Source organism: Botrytis deweyae (assembly GCF_014898535.1).
Source record: "Botrytis deweyae strain B1 chromosome Unknown BDEW_008, whole genome shotgun sequence".
Lineage (NCBI taxonomy): Eukaryota > Fungi > Ascomycota > Leotiomycetes > Helotiales > Sclerotiniaceae > Botrytis > Botrytis deweyae.
In genome coordinates this window covers 898,542-910,151 of record NW_024066215.1, presented here as the reverse complement: position 1 = coordinate 910,151, position 11,610 = coordinate 898,542, and the positions used below count along the sequence as shown (strand labels likewise).

At 40.9% G+C, this 11,610-nt stretch overlaps 1 protein-coding gene across 1 annotated transcript; it reads right to left on the bottom strand.

Annotated features, from left to right (window-relative positions):
* Window positions 1–2,830: 2,830 nt before the first annotated feature.
* EAE98_004468 (uncharacterized protein) lies at window positions 2,831–5,944 on the bottom strand (the record flags this gene model as incomplete). Its single annotated transcript, XM_038952088.1, has 2 exons — window positions 2,831–4,374; window positions 4,426–5,944. The coding sequence occupies 2 exons, from the start codon at window positions 5,942–5,944 to the stop codon at window positions 2,831–2,833; spliced, it is 3,063 nt and encodes a 1,020-aa protein (XP_038811624.1).
* Between the last annotated feature and the right edge of the window lie 5,666 nt (window positions 5,945–11,610).

Here is an 11,610-nt window from a genome sequence, read left to right as displayed (position 1 = left end):
ATGTACGCTCCTAAAGTTTAAGTCTATCGAGCACAGAAGCGTCAGCAAAATTTTCAATGAAAGGAACCTTGGAATACGCAGGCAATACAAGTCTAAACCTGATTCATACTTCTTTATAATGAGTCAGCCATTTTCCTGTGGCTTTTCGCTTATTTTCGCTTAATGCTCCACACGGACTGTACTGTATGCTCACTTTCAAGTTTAGTGGGAATCTGGCACAGTTTCGAGTTTCCTCGTAGAGTTGGTTTTATAGCTGTCATTTATGTGGTTTTCGAAGTGTATGTCTATCGAAATACATATCTATCAAAGTACATGTTAAAAGTATATGCTAATCAAAGTATATGCTAATCAAAGTATATACCTATCAAAGTATATGTCAATCAAAGTATATGTCAATCAAAGTATATACCTATCAAAGTATATACCTATTAAAGTATACACCTATCAAAGTATATATCAAATTCTTTTCATACTATGAACAAAGTCTAGAGTCTAGTCTCTCAGCACATATTGCCATGCGATTAGACTGTAACATACGAGTCAAGCCATCAACGAAGCTGCAGCAGTGATGCGCGAGATAGCCTCATACCAGTAGTTCTGCGGTTTCGTTGAAGTGATTAGTTCTTCGGAACTGCATGCAGTTCTGTGATAATGGAGGGCCACGAGAAAGAGTCACTCGGAGAAGAAGTCACGTGGAGAAGAAGAAGAAGAGGAAGAAGAAGATGAAAACGCTAGCCTTTGCTGCAAACTAGAAGTTTCATGGCTAGTTTTTCTAGTACTGCTGCTATCTTGTAGGCTATATGGCATTATATCTCTGCTTGCCAGCTTTTTGTAGCGTCTGCCATTCCATACTCCATGTCTCCGAGCTTACCAATTTCAAGTTCCGTCGACTTCCTCTACATTCTCGTTTCCAGAGGAGAAGCGTAATTTCCAGAATATGCTAGCCGTCGGCTGGTTTTGGCAGATTCTTTGAATCACTTCACGCATGAGATTTCGTATCTCCACTGTATAGTCTAGGCACATCTATCCGGTCATTTGAAGCAAAGCTGGCGTTTCTAGCGTGATTTTTGGTACTGTGTATTCGTGCGAACATTTCTGTCGTTCGCCGAAGAATCGATGATCACCCGCTTGTTGTGCTGACACTTCTCGAGTGGTCTCTTTTGCTCTAAAGTCTTCCCTTCCTCCTGTTTAACGTTTGCACCTTCGTTTTGAGTATATTGAGGCGGGATTGCCATTCGTCGTAGAATGACGTGTCCTCATATCGTCGTCTGCTTGTCTCAAACGTGTCTGTTGATCTAGGGGCTTGCTTTTCCATGATTCCTTTTTCTTTCTTGGTTTTCTGTGTTCGTTATATCTTGATCTGTGATTTTTAGTACTGATGTAGTCGCGAACTATCGAGTATTTCCACAGCTAAGAGAGATAAACTCCTCATTATTGCCTGGCTAACCATTCTTGTTATTCTCATCGAAGGAAAAATGAGGTCTGGAATCGAAAAATGAGTCAAATTACATTAAAATGTACAACAAAGTGAGTCAATATAAGAGGCCCATCCATCATTTCAAAAAATCCAAACCGTCGTGAAAAGTTTTCAATTTGCGCGTCAATTATTTTTGATGATATATGAAATGAAAAGTTTGTGGGGAGAAAGCCCTTTTTGTAGTCAAGATCACGCTTTAAAACCACAGATTCCGACCGATCTACGTCATTAGTTAGCTTAGAAATGAGCTTGGCTATGATTGTCACAATAACTAGTCTAATGAATTTCCTAAGGCATGCAACAATTAGCGCTTCCACCGAAGCACGCAAAAGCACGTGACGATCAATGTAATTTTGTCACTAAAGAAAATAAAGCTAATATTCGCGCTTGCTATTACGTCAAAGCAATGGTACTTCATCGAGAACGACTCTCTGAGCCTAAAATCACTCTAGCACATGCTCTAAAAAACCAACACCCGAAAGAAACTTTTTAATTACATAGTCCGAACCCTAGAGCCCCAACCTCTCCAATTTCCAAATCGATTTTCGTACCACCATATTCAAATATTTTCCTGGCTCTCCGAAAGCCTTCATGCTAATTTCAGCCCCAAACACCATCATACATGCATTAACATCCAACAATGTGACATCCCCCCTCTCAATCCTTCATACTAGACCAAAAACAAAATAATATTACCAACTCTAATTGAGACATATCCATTTTTCCAAAGCAGTGGTGCCTAATGATGCGCCCAAGAGAATGCCTAAGCGATGTGAGACATCTCGATTGGAATCCCCGTAACAGTGAGTTGGAGTATAAGTAAATAGATTCCCCACACGAATTGTGAAAAGTGCTGTACCTTGTCAATAAACTCTTCCTTTTTCTCTTCTCTCGAACCTCGTTAGCACCTATATCCTCGGAACTATACACCCGCACAGAACCCCATGGGAATGAATCTCAAAATGTCATTCAGATACGCCGACCCCCCTTTCACAAATTCAACATACCTAATTCAGCTTCGCTTATTTGACAGAACACCTCCTATAAGTTAAATTTGGAATTTATTCACATGAAACCTCACTGTCACCAACGTGAACTTTAACTCTAGTTGTGAGTCTTCAATTTGTGATACTACTCTGCTTATATAACAATAACATAAACTCCTTTCCCCTTTCCTCGTTCCCGCATCCATCCAAATTCTAGGAATATAATCAAAATCTACCGATGTTTGTCACAGGGAGCTATATTACAAAACCGTGTATCCCCGGTATATTATACCTGAAACAACGAAAGTAAAATACGAAATCCTAGCTCAAGTCAAATCCAGTCATTGAATGTGCACATTCGCTGACTCTATGACGATTTCTTTTCAGCTGGAAAAGATCTCACCCACCTGCTATTCACAAATTCTTCACAAGGAGCCAGTTCTACCTCTGTGGGTTGTCTCGAAAGTCGAATTTGCACTGGTGGCGGCATATTACTCTGAGCTGAAAATGTGCGTGACGGTTGTATGAGTTCTGAAATAGGGTATTGATAAGGTCTCTCATTGTTGACGAGTAGCACTCCCTGCCTATAAAGAGTTATTGGTGCATCAAAGGACGATTCATCAGCTTCAGCTCTCACCTGCACAGGCATACGATTCTGAGTCTCAGTTGTAGATGGCGATCGCACAATTTCGGAAGGAGAACGTGCAGGATGCATGTGGTCATTCTGAGAGATCCGGCCCATGGGTGGTTGCATACTTGATGGCAAGCGAGCTTGCACTCCCAAAGGCGAAGATTCCCTCATACCGGTTCCTGCCTCTAGCAAGCCCATCTCATGTACATTTCTTGATCGTTTGATAGGCCTTGAATTGTCTGATAATCGAGGTGCCCCTACTACTGGTTTTGGGGAAACACTGGTCCTATCAGTAGACGTGTTAGAGGTTGGACTGTTTCCTTGATCGCTTGAAGAATTGGAGGCCTCGGAGCTTGACGCAAGAATGACCGGAGAAGCATGAAGCTCTGGTTGTTGTTGGCGCTTGCGCTTCTCTCCACGAACTGTACGTGGCTCAGGCGTAGGTGGATCTTGAATACTGGCGGTTATACCCCACTCCGCAGCTTGCAGTGCGAAAAGGTCGGTTATATCAGCCCAAAGAGGCTCCCCTGCAATATTCGATGGCAGAGATCTTTCATAAATGAGCAGGTTGTCTCTAGCGTATCTATCACCAATCTTTTCAACCTCTATTTCGAGCCCGATTGCGTACTTCAAGGGAGTACTTTCATCAATGAAGGTTGTTTTCGTAAACAACGACCAACTTCCTTCCACCGTTGTTCCATTGAGATCACTCTCGTTTGTAGCACACATTAAATTATGCGTGGCGCACGCTGGGACATCATCCTTGGTCGATTGGGCTGTTTGCTCTGTTTCGCGTGCAACTTTGACTTTCTCTTCAGTAAATTGCGATTTTGGGGCGAATTCTAACGACTTCATGGAGGAATGGCGAATCTGTTTGGTCTTTGCATAGTTTTCGAGGCTTTGTCGTGCGTCCGAGGAAGTGTCCAGTGACAGAGCGATGAACTGTTGGAGCATTTCTCCCAAGACCGTCCTCAACATAGCCAAACTTTCTTCATTCCTGAGCATGTACACTTTTACTTTCTCTGACTCCGCTTTCTTCGCATCAAGAGCTTCGATTTCAGCATCAAAGTAGTGGTAAATATGGTTATCGAAATCGTCAGCATACGAACCCACTTCTGGCAATTTCGAAAAGGAAACAGTGTATTTGCCAGGAGCAGCACCAAGGATTCGATCAATCGAGATGTACATTGGCTGGTTTGCTGGAGTAACCTCAGTTTCTTGCTCTCGCGAAGTCTTTTTCCCTGTGGCGCAAGTTTTGTTCCCCATTTGTTCTGGATGACCTATGTATTGTTAGTCATGGCATCCTGAAGTAAGTTTTCTTTGAGACATACCAATTTGTTGTTTTCGATTTCTTCTGGTGACCGCTGGCAGGGCCGTGTTCGATGGGGGAGCTTGAGCTCTTGTCATTGTCGTGGTCAATGGAGGGGCTTGAGGTCTTGTAGTTGATGAGGAAGCTTGAGCCCTTGTTGATGATGAAGGAGCGGGCATTGTCGTAATTATTGAAAGGACTGGCCGTGCCATAGATCGTGAGGAGCCCGGCAAAATGGATTGGCCCCCGGATACAACAGCCAACGAAGTTCTTCTTGTTCGCGTATCAGGTTTGATGCTTTTTTGAGGGTTTTGAAGATGCTGCTCGTTGTTCGGTTGCATAGCTTGTCCATTAAAAGTTGTTGAAGGGCCCATCGTGTGCTGAAAGCCAGTAGTTAATTCTTCACCCGTATTCTGATAGATCATGTTAGGCGGTTGCATGTATCCTTGATTATTCAGCGGCATCATGGGCTGTTGAATTGGTACATTGTTATTAAAGCTAAGAGCTGGATGGAGAGGAATAACTCCATATGCAAGTGTTGGTGTGATGATTCCATTCAACTGCCTGCCTATATACCAGGCCTGGAATATTTTGAACTGGATCATTTGCGTATCTCCAAGGGCGAGACGTTGTTGAACAAAGTGTTGAAATTCGGCTTCCTGTTCTTGCGCCGATAGATTAGCGAATGATGATGCGGCGGTGGTATCCATTCCTTGGTATGCTTGTTGGTTGTTGTTGACACCATTGAAGTTGGTCTGATTGACGGGCGGTTGATGTTGTTGACCGCAATAAGCAGGAGCTTCTTCAAGTTGGGATTGAGCAGGTATTTGCTGGCTAATGTTGTGTCCGTTATCATCAAAAGGCATCTGAAATAATCGTTCAAGATCGATCGGAGCAATTTGAAATGAAAAATCAATGTATTCTTGTTGGTTATTGTTAACACCATTGAAGTTATTCTGATTGATGGGCATTTGAGATTGTTGATTGCAATGAGCAGGAGCTTCTCCATGTTGGAATTGAGCAGGTATTTGCTGGCTAATTTCGTGTCCATTACTATGTGTGGCATAAACAGGCGTTGAAAATCGTTGATCCATCTCGATCGGAGGAACTGGAAATGGAAGATCGATGAATGGTTGTTGAGCGATGACATGGTCTATATTACTTGGATAGTTGCCCTGGATTTGAGTCTGCTGTTGCCTGAAAGTATAGGATGGATCTTGAGCCTGATGTTGATTGCTATTCAAGGGCCATTGAGGTACTTGATCATGGTTGATGAGAGTTCCATCAACATAATGATGAGCAGGTATTTGCTGGTTGACAGTGGATCCGCCATTGTTCGGATGATAGTCAGGGAACTGATCTCCTCCAGGCAAACCTTGAAAATCAAGCAATGGGACTTGAGGCTGTGGATCGACAAGAGGAACAGGCGGAGATGACACTCCAGAGCTTGTTGGTGCTCTCTTGCGGGATCTTTTGATAGCTTCAAAACCTCCTCGATGTTTGCCCTTGGAGCTGATATCTTTTGGATCATGGCCAGACATTGTGATGAAAAGAGATATATAATATACAGTTTCTGAATTAATTGGTATTGGGAGTCACTGTGTCGAATTGTTATGATGAATATTTTGATGAAACTTTCTTGGAGTTGCGGCGATTGTGTTGTGTTGTGTTGTGTGTAGAAGAGACTTTTAGTTTCAAGAGGGGAAATAGTAAAGGGTAAAATTTTATGAACATAGAAAGTGGAAGTGTGGCCCGCTTATTAATCGTCAGAGTAGACCTAGACTAGACTGTCTAGGGCGGGCAAATCTACCCAATAGAGGTCTCGCACCACAAGGAGATTTGAACTGCCGTACCAGAATAGTTCTCGAGGGAATTTCAATCGGGAATGAAGAGATAATAAGGCAGCTGGTGGTACCGTGGTGGAACTGCACAGAAACCTCTCGAGCCCGTATTATTGGTAACTCGTCCGAACGTTCAGATGTTCAACTGGTGGTGAATTAACATTGGTAAATTACTGTACGAGATAACAGCATGGGGAAGAGCAATCATCTACAGGATCAATCACACTTACCACACCACATCACACCACATTTGATTGAAGAAGACTGAGCTCATACCAAAAGAGGAACTTGAAGATATCTAGGTAGCCATCCAATCAAAAAGACGGTTTTGAGACGAATGTGTAACACTGATCTCTCAATTTCACCCCTGACATGGGATATATGTCTCCTTCTCTGTAATTTAAATTGCAAGCACCATCTAGATGCACATTCCTCATTGACAATGTTCATCAGGACGATTCTAACCCAAATACAAAGTCAAAGAACAGATATGAAAGTAGACATATGTGATAGAATCTCAGTTTATTGTCCTTTACTTTGGATGCCGATCTCTTTCTACTATATATCATCTGCTCTTGTAAGTAAGTCTTAAATAAATAGCCTTCATGTATTCAACTTGTCAATATAACTATGCCCATACCACAAATTCGAATGGAAACAGAAATAGAAAATTCGGAGAACACACATCAAATTCAATACGCAGTTTGACATTGATTCTTCATTCTTCATTCTTCATTATATATTGAGATAGATATGTTTCCGTGTTTTCGTTTTTCAGTAAAGTCTCTCCATCTGGGTGCCTTCTCTAACCATGCGCCCTGTACATTTCCGCCCTTCCTTCCTTCCTCTTCCATTTATTCTTGTCCACAAACTCATTCCATCTCTTGAGTATTTGTGCCAGTATCATAAGTACAACATTTATGCGTTTCAAAGATTGGAACGCTTAACTTTTTTAAAAAAAAATTATTGTGTTCGCCTCGAATACCTCAAATACTGCTGATGGGTGTAATGGCGACAAGATTTCACACCCTATATCTCCAGACTTGGCCGCTCCCTATCTTCCTGCAGAGCTTTCCCGACACCAAGTACCACTCTCGATCATCTGTTCGTTTCTACAATCAATCATTATATCAATTACAAGTTCTACCCACTGGCACAGAATTGGGGCGCAAGAATAAAGTCCAAGATAAGTTGGGTTCTCTGATATCTCTTCTGCAATTCAATCTTTCAGTCAAGCTCCGCGACAAAGCCAGCATATGGAACATTCTTTTCTAATTCTCAAACATGCTAATCCCTTTTCTTTAATAGCAAGGATTTTATTAATATCGAATCTCAATCCCTTCCTACCCATTCCTCTTCCTCTTCCTCTTCCTCGAGACGAACTGAGCAAGACTCGCAGCTTAGAACTGGATTGCTCTATATTCTATACCGGAAGCAAGTGTACTACGAGAATATAGGGTTATGTAGAGACTTATTATAAACTAAAGGTTGTAATTATACTGAGAGCGCATATCTTTATTTTCGATTACAACGCATATACTATCGAAATATCTCTTCGCATACGATATTTACAATTCTCATAACGAGTCAGCTTTTTCCTCAGTTCATTGGGCATAAACTATCATGAAATTCTTTGCGAGGGTCTATCCACAGATATACGTAGGTAGTGTTCCGAAAGTCAACCATCTCTGATTACAATTATTACATTTACACTTTCCAAGCCCCAATCAACACAGCCAAACACTATACTTGCTCCTTGATTTTAATTTATAATGACTATAACAATAAATCATCTCAGTCGATTAAAATGGTACATATAAATTATATCGATATTGGCATGTCGTTTAACCCCCGCATCGGAAAATTATACGCGGGGCCCCGCATAAAATGACAAAATACGGGTGCGCAGTGAGACGTCCTGTGCTCATTTGTTATTCCCGTATTGTCCTAAATATCAGGCTTTAATAATTACCAACGACATTTCGATACGCAAGATTACTTAAGCCGAAAATAAGATTCAGTTTCACTCTCCAATTCTGTAGAATTCATTTGTGGCGGATTTATCATTCTGATAACCTTGAAAATCATTAATGTTTGAAGGTGAATATCATACTCTTGGACTCCAAATTCGCTAACAACTTCTCGCGTATTGACCAATAAAAGCAAAGTGCCCCTCGAGAATGTCGACGGTCAGATAACTATGTACTTCCGCGATAACATGGTTTAATTTGATGGGTTGCTCTTTTATTTATTCGTAACTGCTTGATGCTTTTGCGCAATTCCTAGAGGAGATTTAGTGTGTATCTCGAACCGAGGTTTTGAGGCTAAAATCAATAATGGGTGGGTGTAGAGATTCGTGACACTCTTCAAGATGACAAGAATCACAATTATGCAAATATTTTGGCGTCTGCGAGAAAATCATCGTACTGAGTTTCTTGACGGTCTTTTATTGTATGGGGCGGGAAGATATGTTTTTTCTATGCTGAACTAGATCATATAGTTAGGTTCAATACTCGTATGGTATTACAAGGGTAAGAGTTATTGGATAATACGCATTGTGACAAGGTTTCCCCTTTTGTATCTACACTTCCATTTCTACACTAGACACAAAGGTTTTAAAATAAAATGTTAATATGAAACCCGCTCCCCAGTACGATCTTCCGAGATTTCGAAATCTAAACTTCATACATATATATACCATGATCAAGTTATTACATATGTTCCAGCAGCTGTCGGTATACTTGCGAGTTTATCCCTCTCACATACATACCTCTTCTATTTACCAAGACGAACCAACTGCTTCTTCGAATGGACACGCAAATGAGAGGGATGAGATACATTCCGCCGCACGGTGCGAGTTAGTTCGAGCTTCGACTCGATACATATCATCATATCAGAATTATAACATTGGCAGATATGCCAGTAACGCGAGGCGCTCAAGTACTGTTCACTTCTCGTGAGGTTTTTTCGAGATTTATATACGAGATTACATTTTTGCAGAAGGAAAAGAGGAAGGGGATAAAAGTCGTGTGGGCTCTGTTTTAGGCATGTAATCATTCTCGAGCTATCTATCGATTTGAGAGATATAGATATATACAAGGTACTCGGGGTGTTTCTGGATCAAGCAAATAAGAATCGAGATTTATTTCCTACATTTCACAGTACGAAGTATCTTACAACGTTTCATCGAATTTTGTGCTACACAAGACGAGTAGAAATTTATCTAGTAGAGGATTCAAGATGGCAAGTGAGTAAATAAATAAATAAGTAAACCGTGGTGTATACTAACCAACACGAGGATACTCTGCAGAATTCTCAAATTCCCACCAAGTCTACGATTTAGATACATCTCACTAGCTTCCAGTCGCGGAATCACAGCGACTACATTACATTACGCACACATGATTACGTATTGAAATTTCCTACAGAATCTTAGCTCGGAAAACCCATCAAAAAACATCTCGCAGGAATGTATTTGCATACGAGAGAGGTTTTTCAACACCAGAGTCGACACTGAAGTGGAAACTTTATGGTTGGTGAGGATGTGAGATATTCCAGAGATTGATTACCTTTCATAGACTGTCGAATATGTGATCAAGAGAGGTGTGAGAGATCGTTGATATGATATTGTGAGTACAAGTGTGCGAATGATATCTCATCTCGCTGCTGGCTGGAAGGTTACGCTTCATAAAGTCAGGCAGGGGGATTTTTGAAGAGGGGTGTCGAGTTGGATTGTTGAGAGTTATATGGTGGTTTGAGAAGACCGGTATGTGAATGAGCGGGGGAAACGTTGCATAAGAGGAGAGGAGAGGAGACAAAAGAGTAAGGAGTGAGGAATCACGGGTGGAGGAGTGATAGCTATAGCTATAGCCGATTCAAGTTTGTAGTATTTGTCTCTACAATCACCGTGTCACTGTACCAGGACATAATAATCACACCATGCAAACCTGGGCACATATTCTTTCTATCCCATACATAGTAATGCAAAACACATCGAGTGTTTCCCAGTATCTCAGTGCAGAAAGAATGTCACTTATCTTATACTTGGCCCTCTGACAGTCCTCTCATTAAGTGGATTGGATTGCATCACACAGCCTGAAATCATAAACCAAGAATTATGATAGGTTGAGCTAGGAATTGTAAAAAGAATAATCCGTGATTGCTAGATTCTGACATGGCCATATAAATATTCCTATCGAAATATATATTTCCTAAACTCATAAATTTACATTTCTAATTTCGTTCAAATATGCGGATCGGTTTTGATGAATAGGTAGATAATTTCTCAAAGAATTATAATTCCATGAACCGGATTATGAGTGAGTTGTAACTCGATAGCTTTCTTTGGACTAGCAAGCAAGTTAAATTGATTCTTGAAATGTGAAGAAGAAAGTATGAAATCTACCTAGTACCTACCCATTGCGAACACCGTCCTTGAGAATGAAGTCTCAATGGAATTCCCATATTATATCAGATCAGATACAATCAGATGATTCTCTAGACTTCTACACAGTTTTATGTTTCTCCAATAATTATCAACTTTTGGATAATTTAACAACTTTTGCTAAAACTGTATTATTATATTCCATTCCATTTCAGCATCTTTACCTTTATATTCCTCTGTTTCGTGGATTCATACATAGATATATACAGTCACACAAATTATATATCTATATCCCAGTACTCATTCCTCTCCATTCCATTCCATCCTCAAGCCCTTTCCCATCTCCCCATCCCCATCCCCATCTCCATTCCCATCCCATCCCCTCAAGCTCAAGCTCAAGCTCAAGCTCAACAATTCAAGTCCACCCACATCCATCCATCTCCCCATCCATCTCCCCATCCCCATCCCCATCCCCATCCCCATCCCCATCCCTATCCCCAAACACACAACTCCACCCCCTACTCACACAGCCCCCACTCACACATCCCTTCCATCACAACATCCCCAATATGAAAAAACTTCTCCTCTTCCCATAATCCATCACTTCACTTTAATCTAATGATTCTACTCAATAGATTTCCTCTCCTCTCCTCGACCCTGATCCTCCAGGAGTATTTTACTTCAAATTATTATATGAGCCAGTAAGCCAGTAAGTATCCTCTTTCAATTTCAATTTCAATTTCAATTTCAATTTCAATTTTTCTTTATTTAATTCTAGTTCTTCATCTCAACATTATCATTCCGATATTTTCGAGTTCATTCTCACTCAATATATAAATACAGAAATATATTTCCCTAGTTGATTATCTAGTTCTATTATCTATAATCTGTACATATATATATACCCATTATTCCACCTTTATGAATCCTCCGCCTCCCCTCCTCTCCCCGCTCAAAGCAAACCCCTTACTAAAGCCCTCCC